Source organism: Salminus brasiliensis, chromosome 15, assembly GCF_030463535.1.
Source record: "Salminus brasiliensis chromosome 15, fSalBra1.hap2, whole genome shotgun sequence".
NCBI lineage: Eukaryota > Metazoa > Chordata > Actinopteri > Characiformes > Bryconidae > Salminus > Salminus brasiliensis.
In genome coordinates, this window is record NC_132892.1 from 18,453,192 (window position 1) to 18,469,901 (window position 16,710).

The 16,710-nt window shown below is 40.0% G+C and overlaps 1 protein-coding gene across 2 annotated transcripts in view; it reads right to left on the reverse strand.

Moving 5' to 3' along the window:
- Positions 1-1,404: 1,404 nt before the first annotated feature.
- LOC140536139 (growth hormone receptor-like) overlaps positions 1,405-16,710 on the reverse strand; it is a 49,835-nt gene continuing 34,529 nt past the window's right edge. Inside the window, exons 3-9 of one of the 2 annotated variants that reach the window (XM_072657793.1) lie at positions 15,977-16,106; positions 13,889-14,058; positions 12,197-12,375; positions 11,224-11,377; positions 9,318-9,408; positions 7,886-7,955; positions 1,405-6,703 (exon numbers count right to left, since the gene is read on the reverse strand). In XM_072657793.1, the coding sequence (XP_072513894.1) occupies positions 6,023-6,703; positions 7,886-7,955; positions 9,318-9,408; positions 11,224-11,377; positions 12,197-12,375; positions 13,889-14,058; positions 15,977-16,106 (1,475 nt within the window). In that variant the 3' untranslated portion in view covers positions 1,405-6,022. Of the gene's footprint in view, positions 6,707-7,885; positions 7,956-9,317; positions 9,409-11,223; positions 11,378-12,196; positions 12,376-13,888; positions 14,059-15,976; positions 16,107-16,710 lie in introns of both variants that reach the window. The other variant, XM_072657792.1, reaches the window with a different exon arrangement.

Below are 16,710 nucleotides of genomic sequence, written 5' to 3' on the forward strand. Positions count from 1 at the left end.
AGAACAGAGAATCAGGACTCACATCCGAAAAACACTCTCTCTCTCTCTCTCTCTCTCTCTCTCTCTCTCTCTCTCTCTCTCACACACACACACACACACACAAAGAGGAAAGTATTCAACAACACTGGATGGTAAAAGACATATTCCAGTCCAGTGTTCTGTTCAACCTACTGTCTGTCTGCAGACCGTCTGCATTCTCTTATCGGTTACCAAAGACAATCATTTCAGTGTGCTTTACTGTGCTTCCGTACAGAAGACCTGCAGAGTCAAAACACCCCTCTGATAGATACATGCTGAAGCGACTGCCCACTGGCTTGTAGTAAAAGTGTGCTTGGTACAAGGTTTTTTAGCTGGTTTTCTAAGTACAGGGAAGCACAGTGAAGTGAACGTGCTGAGTACTGTCAGCTGCAGACGCAGGACAAAGACGTCAGGTTGAATAAGGTGGAAGTGTTCCTTTAAGATATGCTGTGCCCATGTGTGCTGGACTCAGCTGCCTGGAGTTTTTTCTGTACTGAATGGGATTGAATTAGAAGCATTCTCGTTGTTCTGTTTGCCTATGTCTCTTGTTATTATTGTCATTTTGTTGCTGTGTGTGTGTGTGTGTGTGTGTGTGTTTGTGCATTGCAAGCGTGAAAACATCTGTGAAGACGGAAAACGTCACACAATTAAAGGCACGGACATCTCTAAAGCAGCACGACAGAAGAATACACCACAGAGGAGCACTGCATACAACGCACAGAGTGGCAGAGAGACACAGAGGAAACACTGAGAGAGAGAGCAGAGATAAGAGAGAGAAGATGAGAGAGCAAGTGTGAAGATCAGTTGACAACTTTAAAGCTTAATTTAACTGTGCCACTCAACTGTTGCACAAATAACACAGTGTTTTAGTCTCTCTATCACACACACACACACACACACACACACACACACATATACACACACACACATGGCAGAGAAGAGTATTCTCCCACCTGGTCAGAGTACTTGAGTAGGTCATAATTGTCTATACAGTAAATAATCTATAATGAAAATCTTTAGTATTGTCTCAAAGCCCAGTGAAACAAACAAACAAATAAACAAACAAACAAACAAACAATAGTAAAGGGAGAACAAACACAGATTGCTTGCCTTGTCCACACAGTGCTTTGTTTTAAGTAACACTTCACTTAAAATATTCACAACAACACACATAAGCGCACGGCCGTAACGAGCAGGGCAGCCGTGACCCTTCAGCTGAGGGTCTAACTGACTTCATTCGAAGTGGTGGTCTGTAGATGCTGATTGCATAACAAAGAAGTGGTTCTCTGACATTTGGAAAACTGCTCGAAAGATGTGGAATCACTATTAGCTATAGCTAGTATAGTTATAATAATAATAATAATAATAATATATATGTATATATAATTTCAGTTTAGATCATAAGCTATATATATATATATATATATATATATATATATATAAATGTAACAAGTTCAACCAACAGCAATGTGAAAGACTAGTGGAGCCATGAAAGCTGTGATCGGCAGTCAAGATTATTTTACCATAGTGATTTTTAAATGCTCTCAAGCTCAAATATTAGTAGTGTGTTTAAATTTGAAAAAAAAAAGTCTTTGCATTAAATTATTATAATAGTATTATATTTCTTTGCATTATTGTTTTGGAATTTAGGGGAAATGTTGTCCATGGTTTATGAAATACAATGCAAATATTAATTTCCCCTAAACACACTGCCTATAAAGAGTAAAACCAGAGAAACTGATCATGTAGGATGGTCTCTTAAGTTTTCCAGAACTGTGTATATATGTGTGTGTGTGTGTGTGTGTGTGTGTGTGTGTGTTTGTGTAAACTGTGTATCATCACTGTCCAATAAAAACATTTCTGTCCAAAATGGCAACTTTACAGGAGAAGAAAAAAACCTTTGTAACTTTCAATGGAAGTTGGAATGGAAAACATTCATGTCATTTTAGAGCATTTCTATTGGTCCATTCATCCATAATTATTCACACAGGGCACAGAGCAGCTTCATGATTAAAACATATAGACAATGGAGTTTTTCACTGGACAGCGACATTATATATATATATAGAATTTTTTTTAAATGGCAACATTACAGTTGATGATTATTTCAAGTCTTTTTGTAATATTTCTTTTGGTCCATTATAATGAAATTCTGACACAATGTAAAAAAACTGCCAGAATCAAGTTGTGTCAGTGTGGCCGGAAAACGTTTGATCAACCAACAGAGCCTGATCTAGCAACCAGCCTGCAAAACACTTTTTGTAGCAGCTATTTTTTTATTCTTGTAATTGTAGATTTTTTGGTCCACTCTTCTTTGCAGAAGGCCTCTAACTTGTTGACGGGCTATTCACAAATTTCCTAGGATGTTTAGGTCAGGGGAATGTGCTTCAGTTTGCAGCTCTTCAGGTAATCCGATGTGGATTTGAGGTATATTTTGAATCCCTGCTTTCAGGATTTGCTGGTGTTGTATGGATTTCACTCTTTCCTCCACCTGTGCAATACTGCCAATGTCACTGGCAGCAACACAACCCTAAAGCATGAGAGATCCACCCTTGCTTCACAGTTGGCATGGTGTTCTTTTCATGAAATGCACACAAAATGTGGTCAAGGGTGCCTAAACTTCATATCATTAAATATATAATTATATATATCATGTGTTTGCTTCCAAAAGATATATATTTTAATATTCAGTAAAATAAGTTGTTGGAGAACTCATTAAATTAAAAATCTTTCATGTACAACAATGTCTCTATTGTTTTATATTTTACTGAGTTTTTGAGCAGCGATTCCAAACTTTCGAGCAGCACCAAGATTTAACATAACAGTGTGCATTTGCTGGTAGTCACAAATCAAACTCGGACAATTGTGGCAATTGTGACCCTGCAGGTCACCCCAAACCATTGCATGAAAACCTTCATTTTATATTTAATTTAGTATTAAGACCCACACTTTATCTTTATATTTACATTAATAGTGCATGACCCCACCTTTACCATAATTGCCACTGTATGTTGTGGATTTATTGCATATGGTCACCTGATGAGTGTGTTTCTGTGAAACAACCCTCAGCCCTACCTGCTGCCAACATGCTTGCTCTGTTAACATGCAGTACTCCGCCACTGTTGTGGAATCTTTGGTCCGCTTCCACTGAAGAAACAGATACGATGGGGTCTCGTTCCAAGGCGGAGGACATTCACTAATCTGTAGTGCCGCTAATAAACGTAATGACGCTAAGCACTGATTACACAAGGAACGGCACTAACAGAAACACAAGATGATCTATAATTTAAACATAACATGACCATGTGCTACATGTCCTACCACGTGAACTGGTCAGAAAGTTACTACAGGGAGTGAGCAGGGCTTGGACATCCACCTGTCCGTTATGTTGTTGTGAGGTTGGACAAGCTTTACAGAATGCTGGCAAAAATTCCAGTCAACCTATTGAGAAACTGTAGCACACAACTGTTTCTGAGTGCGTTATTACTGTTAACTGATATTTATTCTGTATCTGTGTGAGGGTCAAAATGTTCCAGCCTGTCTAGACAGAGGTGGAACATATTACTTTGGAAAACAGGGATAACTTTCAACATGTACTCATGGACTGCACACATATACACATGTTCTTGTATGGTTCTTTGAGTGATGCCATGGAAGAGTCACTTTTGGTTCCCTCAAGAACCATGGGCCTCATTCACGAATATCAATTTTCTTAAATTTGTTCTTGAGAGAAGTCCTAACAAAGACTCATGAGCCTGGCCCAATCTTTCTTAAAATATTGGGCCAAGCCACCAAAAATATGCAAGTAGAGGTGATCTGAGACGCATTTGACCCACGTTATAGCAGTAATATAGCTTTCCAAGACAACCAAAGCCTCTCCCAGTACAACCTAAACACAAGTAATAGTTGCTGTGCAACAAGCAAATCTGCTTATTCTGACCCACACAGCAATAAATGCATGTGGCTAAAATATTACCTGTATTCAATCCAGATACCAGTCACATGAAGTGACCAGGTGTAAACGGGGTCAAAACGTCAAAACCATAGAATTATTTGCAGCTAAGCTCTTATACTGATGGATCCCACTGCCCTCATAAACTTAACAAATCTCGAATAATAAACACATTGGTGAATTTTAGAATATTTGCGTAAACAAAACATAAATGGGTTTAAAGAAGTTTCTTCTCAAGAACGGTTGGTGAATAAGGTTAAATTGGTTAACCCTTACCGATTATTAGAAACCCAGAAAGGAACCAAAAGTGATTGTCTGTGGCATCCCTCAGAGAACCATATGAAGCCCCTTTATTTTTAAGAGCGTACTTCTTGTCTATATTCAGAATACTAGTGGTGTAACTGAATCATCATAGGGTAAACATTGTGGTTTGGTGCATGTGGTCTGAATGATTGTCGAACATAATGCTGAACCACAATTTACAAGTACGAGTTCCTTCAGGACTTCAGAACTTAAGCTGGAAATATGTTCACGGTTTCCATTTTACTGCTTATTTGCTAGTTCAGACCATGCCATTGCCACATGATGATTGGGAAGAGACTGAAGAGAGAGGTGACTTCTGCTTGTGGTAGGAAAGCCAGTGCCTCATCTCTGATAAGTGGAGCCAGGAATTAGAGACTTGGCAGAGTTAGAATAGGTGGCGGGGTGGTGGAGGGTTGCAAAGTTTTTGTCATGGACACCTGAACAAGGTAGAGATGGTATTTACAGGACGTTAGATTGGGGCGAGGGGCTTCAGGCATGTTCCTCCTCCCCAGATGTTCTTGTGTTCTTTCATAACACCACATATAATACAGACTGTACCAACTACTTCAGGGGGTAGTTCAAAATGAATAAATTCCCATCTCCAAATTTTGTAAAAACGTCCTAACCGAACTGCGATTTCCAAATTACGATGTGAACCGCGCCACGACTTCTGGCAGACATTGCAGCCATTCATTTTGAACGATTTACATGGTTTGACCCAAACTGCATTGCTACAATTTCTCATTAGAATGAACAGGACTCTGTAAAGAACATGCATTCTGTAAAGAACTCTAAAACTATGCAACAGACCAAGACTTGTACTGAAGCTCATGTTAATGATTGCTGTATCTGAAACTGCTGAAGAAACAGAGAAACACTGGGAAAGTGTGTATGTTGGGTGGAGGTGTATAGGGTCACAGTGATCTACAGAGTGGGGAGGTCCTTGTGTCGCCTAATAGACATCTGCAGTGGCTAAGGAACAACGTTTTGTGAGAGAAATCATATACTTTCAGTCCAGTTTTCTAATATGATTTGTCCTTCTGATTGTTCAGGATTCAGATCTCCTTATTCCTTCACTCTATGATTTTGACTTCCTGGTTTGTTTCAGTTTAAACTTAGAAACAAACTGCAACAAGCGGCCAATAAGAGTCTGCCTCTAGTCCTCAGCTAAGAAGTTTGCTCCAGTAATGTTGTAGGAGGCCTCTAAAAACGTACATTAGAGCTGTGTCCATTCCACTGTCATTTGGCAGAAGAGGACCAAAAAGAGGCAGGAAGGTTAGTCAATCTGTCGTCTTTGCAGACGGTGTCTGTGTTGGGCGGGCAAGCAATGCCCAGACAGAATCAACCTGCTGATAATCCTTGAGTTCAGTTCTTCTTCATTGTCGAACATATTATTTTGGTGTCAGTGTGTGTGTGTGTGTGTGTGTGTGTGTGTGTATTATATGCATTGTGAGTGTGTTTACTGAAAAAAGGGTGGCACTGAATTGACTTCATTCAAATGTGCAGGTTATTTTCTTACGTGAAAGAAATATGTCATGTCACAATGATGTCATTCAGTTTATTACCTCGTAATATACTCCACTGTTGTTGACATGGCATATATTATCCACATTAGAATAAAGTCAATTCAGTACAATAGTGTGTAGATGTATGTGAATGAGTGATCACATACCGTAGCCAGTATGATTGTCCTTTGCAAGCGCAAAGTGCACACAGTACCCTCATGTGTGTATGGTATTTGCACAATGCTTAACTCCTATCTGTCAGGTGGGGTAATAAAGGCACAGCAAATTCACTCCGCTCCGTCTCTCCTGGGTTAACCCCGTTACCACCTGCTGAAGCCTCTGACTGTTTCTCCAGGTAGACCACTAACTGGTTGCTCTTCTCCTGGTCCTCCTCCACGTCCTCCCTCAACTGAAGATAGGGGGAGCCCTTGAGTGGGTTCGAAACGCAGGGGACTAAATGGACTGCCCCGCTAGGAGTTACTCCGTTGACGCAGGTGTAGAAGTCATGAGAGGTGGGCGGAGCACCAGTGGTCAAGGGCGCAGGGTTTAGAATCATGCTGTAGTCCATACCTGGGAATGACACCAGCTCTGGCTGGGTGTTGCTCAATGCTGGCCATGCCCACGACTGGCTCTCCGGGGGCAAGGCCACCTCCAAAGCCTCTTCGCTGTAGTAGGCCGGGCCTTGGCAGTAGGCGCTGGGGCTGTCTGTGTTGTGAAGCAGTTGTTGGGTAACCTCAGGGTAGGTGGGGCTCCGGGTGCAGGAGGTATTATTGTCATGTTGCTCCTCTTTGAGGTTGGATGGTGGGCTCGGCTGAGACAGGGAGAGACCCTCGTCCATGCTGACCTGATACCACGTCTCCTCGCGGTACTGAGGAGGCTTGTAGCCGTGTAGGGAGAAGTGACGATTGATCTCCTCCATTTTCCCCTTCTGGAGAGAAAGGGAGGTATAGGGGGAGATTGAGGGCGAGAGAGACAGAGAGGTGACAGGAAGAACGTAGGGAAAGACAACAACAACACAGTGTCAGTAAGAGCAATAGTGGCCAGTCAATAGTTCAGCTCCACTATCATTATTGCATCTACAATGGAGGCTCCTATGGGGAACTGGGGTTTCACACTGCTGTTGATTTTGAAAGTTTGCAGCATGTAGATCAATCCATAGGTGTCCCAGCTACAGTCACAGGTCCTGGCCTCAGTCACAGGTCCCATCTGCCTTTGCCAACTTTCACTCACCACTGGGAGGTACATCACAACTGCATTGCACACATTCCTGCTAAAGGCACATCTACCAATAAACCATTAAACTAGCATCCTCTACTAAAGCACTAGGGGTGGGAATCTTTAGGCACCTCACAATTCAGAGGGCCACAATGCAATTACTAAGCAATTATCAATGCATCTTGCTTCCTTTTCCCTTGAGTCAAGGGTTACAGGTTCTATATGCTGACGTCTTTTCTGTTGCGTTTGTTTTTGTCTTGTAAAGGTACCTATTATTACGTTAAGATGGAAATACAACCTCTAACGACGAAGAAAAGACTGCTGTGGACTCCTGTCAGAGTCGACTCACAACTGAACGGCTCACAATAGAGATTCGACTCTTTAAATTCAACCTTACTGTATAAAAGCAAAAGCTAGACAACTGTAAAATGTCATTTTATTATCTTAATCTACACCTAAAATTAACCTAAACCCGTATTCTCAACCGTTATTCTAATCTTAACCAATCTAAAATAGTGAATCCTTACCTGTCGTTTCTCCAGTACTTTCAGTTTAGCAGGATTTTTATTCAACACAATTTCCCAGGACTGTTTAATGAATTCTTCACATCATGACAAATCATGCACGTGTGTGTGTGTTTGTGTTAACTTTGCTCAACAGCACTACTAGCGAATGGGTGATAAAAAAAATGACCCAATAGGTTGTATTTTCAGACTAAAGCATTCAACCCATATGGTCGTTTCTATGTGAGATCATGTTGGCTCCGTCCACTGTCTGCTACGCCTGTGAACGTGAAGTATATGTCGGCAGTCAGACGATGGTAATAAGGCATCCAGGGAAACTAAGTGTGTTATTGTGTGAATGTCTGTGTATTTTCGCTGCAGGCTAGTACCTTCAGAAGCATGGGATCGATTCCTCTGATGCGTGGTTTGGGGATGGGCGGCAGGAGAAAAGCTTTAATCCTGTGGAGAGGTCAGAATCAAAGGATGTCTTTAGAGAGACTCACTCTCATACTGACGGATAGCCACATGACACACACACACACATTTTTGAAACATACATTTTTTAGATGTTGCTGGACGAGCTGTTTATTGAGGGCTAGGTATATACTAGGTCTGTCACTACTGATTATATATTAAAACTTAAATAAAAAGATAAAACTCTTATAATTGTCTTGTGAATAATCAGATTTTTCAGTACATTTTGCCTCATTGTTTTATCAGGTAATAAATACATAAGGACAAATAACAGCACAACATTCTGACATATCATATAACTTATTGTGCAATAAAAATGTATTCATATATGTATATGTTTTTTCATATAAACTTCAAATGGTTAAAATGACAGACATGGCTTTTCTTGTAATGTTGTGAGTTTGATACCCACTGAGATCATTAACCCTCTTTGCCCCAAGGAGCTGATTAATCTTAATACTCAAGCTGGGATATGGAAAGAGACCATTTTTGTTGTACTGTACATTTAGAATGACATTTAAAGTTTTTAATATAGAAAGTGCACAGTAATGGATAATTGTAAAATCAAAGAATGGAAGAATGTACCTCTGATATTCAGTCATTCATTTAATTACTGATCACCCACAAGAGTTCATTCTTTTAGCTAATGGTAATAAACAGACTGTTACAGGTTAAAAAACATCTATTAACCACAGTTGCTGCTGTGGAAAGAAGCATGGTGTAGCTTTGTATTCACTGTTTCTCATTCTGAGCTCACTGAAACATACTGGGTAATTCTGGGTAATACTGGGTTGGTGTGGTGCAACAGATAACACCACTACCTGCCAGTGAGCTACCACACCACGTGGGAGACTGGGGTTCAATTCCCGGTCTGGGTGACTGTGCTGCGCTACACCAATAAGAGTCCTTGGGCAAGACTCCTAACACTACATTGGCCCACCTCTGTAATACGAGTCACCTTGTAAGTCGCTCTGGATAAGAGCGTCAGCTAAATGCCACAAATGAATGAATGAATTAATGAATAGTTCTGTCAAAAAGCGTACTTTTCTCGTCCTTACAATGGCAAAGTCACACATCCTCCCAAAGAGCAAAGCTGTTTGATATGTGAATCAAATGTAAATGTATATGTAATTAATGATGCGATTCTAGAAGTACATATTATTGTAACCTAACATCTGTAACACGTCTCCAGACTGCATCAGAAGTGTGTACTTGTATTCAGTGTTCTTTTTCGGCATGAGCAGGAGTGCAGCCGTTTATCTTTCTTTGACCTGTATTTAACCTTAATTGATTTGGGATGAAATGTTGAGTAGACGCTTGTGTGAGCATGTGAGAGGAAGTCCTGACCTCTTTCCTTGTGGAATGACCCCAAAGCCAATGATGAGCAAAGTTGTGACTCCAATGCCGCTTACTAGTACGAGAGCATACAACATGCGATCTGAAGAAAGAAAAAGACAGAGACAGAGACAGAGAGAAAGCAAAAGCACAGTTATTATGGATACCATCTCCTACATTTTCTTACACTTTATTTTTTCTCTGAGGCCCACTTATGAAGTTTGTGTGGGTTTATGTGCCAGAGACTGTACCTCTCTTATTGGCTTAGGATTTAACAGGCTGTTTTTGATAATGTGCCTTATATATATACAGATCAGCCGTAACATTAACACCAAATGCCAAATATTAAGTAGGTCCCTCTTGTGCTTTCACAACTGATCTAACCATTCAAGGCATGGACTCCACAGGACCTCTTAGGGTGTCCTGGCACAAAGATGTTAGCAGCAGGTCATTTAAGTCCTGTGAGTTGTGAGGTGGGACCTTCCATGAGCATCCATGAGCCTTAGTTGCCCATGACCCTGTCAGAGGTCCACTGGCTGTCCTTTCTTGGCCCTTTTTTGATACCAGAAAACCCCCACAAAACCAGCGTGATGTTTTGGAGATGTTCTGACACAGTCATTTAGCCATAATAATTTGGCTCTTGTCATCCCTTGATGGATGCCACTGTAGCCAGTCAATGTTTTTCGCTTCACCTGTCAGTGTTAATGTTATGACTGATCGAATGGTGTGACATGATTCAGCCTCGTGAACACTGTTCCAACTGTTAAGCATGGTGGTGGTATTAGCATCATGCTCTGGGTTTTTTTTGTCTACAGTGGAACTGGTATATTTTAGTGGATATAATATTAAAGTATTTCTTTATCATAAGATCCAACCATCAGTTGGTTGAAACGATGGTTGGACACAATTAGGTGTTCCAACAGGATAATGACCATTAACACACATCAAAGGTGGCTGTGGAATGGAGAAAGGAGGCTAACTGACCCCAAGCCTATCAACAATATGTGCACTGTGCTGCTAAAAAGCTAGAAATACTATCCATGATGCGTGCCCTTTAAAATTGTCATAAAATAATCATGGTAAGTAAACATCCATAAAATATATACCTTTTACTATTACTCATTAATTAAACTCATCAATATTTATCAATATCATTTTTTTCAACTGTATGGTTCTGGGCTGTTGATGTGATGACAACTGATAGGATTAGCTAATCTAGCTAATAGTAGATTAAGCCTTTTTAAAGAAGTGAATCTATTTGCAGCTGAAAATAATGTTTTTTAAAGGTATATTATAAATATTAACATTATTTTTGTGAAGAGTTGGGATGTTCATATAACCCGGTGATGCTGGGTCAGTTATATAAGCCAGTGCTGGGTGGTGGAGATGACCCAAATTGGGATGTTTTTAACCCAGCAAGGTTTGAGTGTGTGATGTGTGCATTGTCCTCTCTGCTGTGTGATCCAGGTTATATAAATCTAATACTAGATTAAGCTTCAACAGTGCGCAAAGTAATATTACAAAATAATTAATCATGGCTTCATAACTGATGTTGCCATTGTTCCAAATCATGATGTTAATGGATGCTGCACTGCTTTATTTAGCTTTAAAAGGAGTCGCAACAAATATGCCCAGACTTGACAGCGTATATGTATCAAATGTTCCATGTTCCAGACCATGTTTATTTCTGTGTATTTAGAACAGTTTTTCTCTGTCTGTACATTAATATAATTCGATTTTTGATAAATTTCTATTGGTCGTTTTATCATTCATCAAGTAATCACACAACATGCAATATACATTTTCTAATAAATACATTATTAGAAAATCTAATAAATACATTTTCTAATAAATACATTATTAGAAAATCTAATAAATACATGTTCTAATAAATACATATGTATGTGTGTGTGTGTACCTGGCAAACGTCTGGCAGGAATAATGATGGTAAGTGGTGAACTCCACTTGCTCCAGAGGTGGTTATTTTTTGAGCGGCAGCGCACCTGCACCTCATAACTCCCCACCGGCAAGTCCAGCAGCTCCAGATGAGGCTCGCGTAGCCGCTCTTTGACCTACAGGGGGAGACAACACACACACACACACACACATTTATAAAGAAAGCATGTCAGGATAAATCTATCTACAATTTCACTGGCATTTTTTATCCACTTCACTGGTGTTCAACATGTACCATTCTTTTTGTGGAAAGTGGCAAAGTGGATATCAAGCCAGTAACATCACAACACACACACACACACACACACACACACACACACACACACACACACACACACACACATTCAGTCACAGTGTACTATTCATTTGTATTTATTCTAATAATAACATTTACATATCCTCTTTCCAGAGAATACCTGATACGTCCTTTAAGTATTGAAGGACAATTGAAGGCAAATCAAGAATGTGGAATGCCACCAGCAGTAAGGTCATCTTTTATAGCCACTGGACAGAAATACAAAGGATTCTGACACGCTTTAGAAATGTCCAGGCTTTATAAATTCTCTGACTCATCAGACCTTGTAATAACACAACACTCAAAAGTGCTTAAATTCACTTTTAGTTCCATAAATAATCAGGTTTGTAAAAATGTGTGAGTATAAAAAATAAGCTGTAAGTCGTTTTCCTCAAGTGAAGTTTCTTTAAACCTCACACATCTCTATTACCAACATGGCTCTTTATAGAACCAAAAAACGGATGGGACCAAAAGCACCTTTATTTTCAGGAGTGAAAGAAACCATCTAAATATCTGAATCTAAAGGTCTGAAACTTAATACCACAAACAAAACTTATATCATGATTTTTTTTTTATTATTTTTGATGACATGGTCCATTTTGTTCTGGAAATGTACAAAAACAATCATCTGTCTCAGTACCTTCCACTTATTGGGCTTAGAAAGCGGTCTGAAACGCAGCTCGTAGATCAGTGTAATCCAGCCTATGTGGACCTGCTGGGCGATGGGGTACTGCCAGGACACCACTGCGGTGCGACCGGATTCATCCTCGCTGATGTTCATCAAAGTGTAGGTGAGGTTAAAGGGTGGGTCGATCTCCACTGCAGACAGATATTAGCACATGGTCAAAGGCAGGAAGCCCTGAATGACTGCTGTATTATTGTCACAGTGAAACGCATAACAGAGTGCATTTTTCCTCCTTAACGTAAGGCGGGACGTGATACCTAGCAGGATTTGATTGGATGGTGAAAAGCCGACATTTTAAAATTGCATTAAAAAAATTTGAGCTGGATAAAACTTCTGTAAAAAAAAAAAAAAAAGTCTGAAGTCACACTGGCACCTGCACTGGACGAGGCGGACAGTTTTCAGTTGCTGTCATGATGTTTAACCTGCACTAAAATGTCCAAACCTACCCTGAAGAAGGCGATCTTTATTATCACATTCAAAAGGAAATTACACAATAAGGGTCATAGCCACATTACAGTGCTGTAGGATTCAGCAAAAACATTGCAATACTTAATAATCAAACGTCTACCCCAATAGGCTGGAGTATAAGCTCAGGGCTAGCGTGTTCAGCATGCTGTAAAGCACACCTTTTGTTTTAAATATTGTACTTTTCAGATCAACGGGTTTGTCTGATGCCCAGGACATGACCTGGAGTCCAGCTGATGTGTAGGATGAGCCTCCCTCTTCCCTGTGGAATTTCTTTCCTTGGATTTAATTTTCCTTATCTTTCTAACCTTAGACTCATTCAGACTCATTCATGCCAGTGCAATTGCAATGTGTAAGGCTTGCCAGGTTGCCAGGTGCATGTAATATTTCAGTTACTGTAGGACTGTTCAGGGCTTGTACTGTTTCAACTATTGAAGCACTGATACCAGGAGCAGTACATTCTGTTCTTTTTAGGGTGGACCATCATAGGGCAGGTACTATTTGGTGGGTCATATATATATATATTATATACATTATTATATAATATATATTATATATTATATATATTCAAACATGAATATACAGTATATGTTTTTTTTCCCTTTTTCTCATAATTTGGTACTGGCAATAAACCCACCTTTTCATAACTCCCCCCAGTACTAGCAATACCCCTGACACTAGAAGGGTAAGGACTTAATATGTCTCTTCTGATACATGCAAAGCCAGCCGCTGCCTCTTTTATACCCTCTTTTAGGAACATGCCGGGTCCCCAGCTCCACACCCCATCAGCTGAAAGATGCCTGTACCTGGCTCAGGATTCGGGCTCACGTCCCCCGGACCATAGTGGTAGGCCATTAGACCTCTGAGCCACTCAGAGCTGAGTAAAACATCTGAGTATAACATGTCTAATATTATTTTCGCTCAACATCTTGAACAGGAACCTCCTTGAACAGGATCCTCATATATTATATTGTAACATTGTACATATTGCATACATTCAGTGCAGTATTCAATGAACTTTCAGCGCTGCATGCAAAAACAGGAAAAGACAACAGGAACTATGCAGAACTGACCAACAGCACACAGGAAGAGTCATGTAAGTGAGCTTGAATACAGATGCAAAAGACAGGGATAGGTAATGACTCCGCATGTTGTATGTGTGATTTGTGCGTGTTGTCTTACCTATATCAGCCACGTCCAAACAGTGCTCCTCGGAGCTGAAGGCACCTCTGCGGCTGCGTGCCGTCACTTTCATGCAGTATACCTTCCAAATGAGTGTGTGCTGCGTGTCGAAGTAACAGCTGTTCGGGCCACCACTCACATAGTCTGGACACTCTTTTGGAGGCCCCTTACTGGAATACAAGAGATTTGTAAGATAATGTAAGCATGTCAAATAACAACCTTTTATGAACAGCCTTTATGAGCACCCCTGGGCAAACGGTTTTAGAAATTTCTAGGTAAAAATAAGTTCATATCTCCTAGAGAGATAGGAAGCATAAAAAATGATAAATTATTGTATTCATATATATAATTATGTGTCATGTGCAAAAGCAATGGCACATTAAATGTTATTTAAAGTATGTATTTATACAGTTGATTTAAAAAGTATTCAGACACCTTTATTTGTTGACTTTACTGTGTTCTGGATTTAAATTGGATGTTAATGATCCGACTGTAGTAAGGCACAGATTAGGGTAGGGAAATAAAATAATATCTAAGGCTTTGAGAGTCCCAAGAAGCACAGTGGTCTCAATCATTTTGAAAATGAAGAAGCCTGGCACAACCCTGTACTTTTCCCAGAATTGGCCGTCATGCAAAACTGATCATGTGGGCAAGAAAGGCCTTGGTCAGAGAAGTAAGAGAGAATCCAACAGTCACTGTAAACAAGCTCCAAACATCCTATACAGCAATGGAAGAACCTGTTGGTAAGACAACCATCTCTGCAAAACTTTATAAATCTTTTTTTTTCAGAGTTGCAAAACAGAAGCCACTCCTGGGTAGAACAGCAAGCCTAATACTAATAGCCACCCTATAGTGAAACATGGTGGTGGCAGCAATATGCAATGGAGTTTCTTCTCAGTGGCAGGGACAGCAAGACAAGGTAACAATTGAGGGACACATTAAAGCAGCCAAATACAGCAAAGTCCCTGAAAAAGAACCTCCTCTACAGCATGTGCAAACTCAAACTGTGGCGACGGTTCACCTTTCAACAGGACAAAGACTGAACACTGGAGAGGCCTCGAGGCAAGTCACTGATTGGTTTTGAGTGGCCAAGCCAAAACTTCAACAAAGACGTAAACCCCATCAAACATCCATGGAAAGAGTTCACAGATGCTCGCCATCCATTCTGACAGGGCTTGAGACGATATGCCATTAAGAATGAAATAAACAATCCAGGTGTATAAAGCTTGTAGAGAGGTATTCAAGAAGGCAGCTGTAACTACTACCAAAGGAGCTCATTTAAAGTACTGAATAAAGGGTGTGAATACCTTTGTGAATAAGAAATGTTAGTTTTTGGAAGAAAAGTAAGTGAACCCTTTGAAAGTTTTTGGATTTCTGCATTGATTACTAATAAAATGTGGTTAACAGTGGTTCACTTATTTTTTCTAGCCTGCACTGTGGATGTTTACTCAATGTGCTCAATAATATATATGGATAAATACAACTGTTTGTGCATTATTAGTTTAGTTAGATTGTGACTTGGATAACAATCATACATATGTATCTTTGGACAGGTCACATTTTTCATATTTTAATATTATATGTTGTGAAAGGCATCTCTGTAAGTAATTGTGCCTCAGGATTTACAGAAAATAGTGTGTTTTGTGTCTGAATAGCAACAGACTGTATATAGATGTACGCATATATACAATGAAAGACTTGCAATTTTGTGTATAATTATACATGCTTAAGAAAAAATCCTACAGAATCGGACCAGTTATTTTTTCCCCGTGGCATCTGATCCTGCTTTCTGCCGATATCAGCAAAACACTGAATCTGGGTATTGCACTATTGCCTTGCTCTGTCTTGGGTATCTAGAGTAGAGCAGGATAAGCTGGATACATATCACTTACAAAATCAAGTTATTGTGCGAAAGCTACATCATTTTAATCATTTTACAAAAGGTTCCTGAGGCTTAATCGACTCAATTGCAAGATAAGTGTGCTTATACACTTATTTCTCAATCAAGTGAAAAGCACTTTTGTCCTGCTAGAATAATCATATTAACTTGATCAGTGACCTTGACTTAAATGTCACACCATGTCTTACCCAATGGAGTATGTGAGGCTATAGGTGACGTTGTCATCACCCTGGGAACTGTTGTCAAGGGGATGCCACCAGCAAGTAAAGGTTTCCATGCTTGGAGAGCGGCAGTAATGGATATACGGCCTAGCGGCATCTGCAAAAACAATAAAGAAAGTCAGTCTTCAGAGGCGCAGTCCGGCCAAGCAGGTCCTTGGTGGTGAAATGTTACGGGCTCTGGCAAGTACAGTGTGTGGAAAAGTCATTTTCAAAAAAAACAACAACAATCAAATCAGGGAAGACCTCAGAAAATAGCCAGTGACACAAGAAACAACATTAGCTCGGTTTCTTTAGTGCTTTGGTTGTCACACCAGTTTCCCCGATCTGTTGCTTGTGGCATGTGGGCTAATGCTTGCAACAATGTTAATCTGTTCTGGAGACTACGAATTCCTAGAAGAAATGAAGGAGCGATTCAGAAAGAAAGTCTTAGCCTCATTGCGTAGCCATGTGCAACACAGACAAACTGTGCTCTATGTGAGCGTGAGCGCACTTTCAAATGAACAGGAAAGAAAAATCCAAGATCCAAGCTTAGCTTTAGGTTCTTCTACATCTCTTAGACACCATTAAGGGCTTGTTTTCCTCCATCTTACTCCTTCTCCTAAGAAAAACAGCTTTTCTCAGTGAATACAGTGCAAATGATTAAATAAACTATTCCCCATCATGATCTCAAACATTTATCAGAAAATACACATGAAACAATA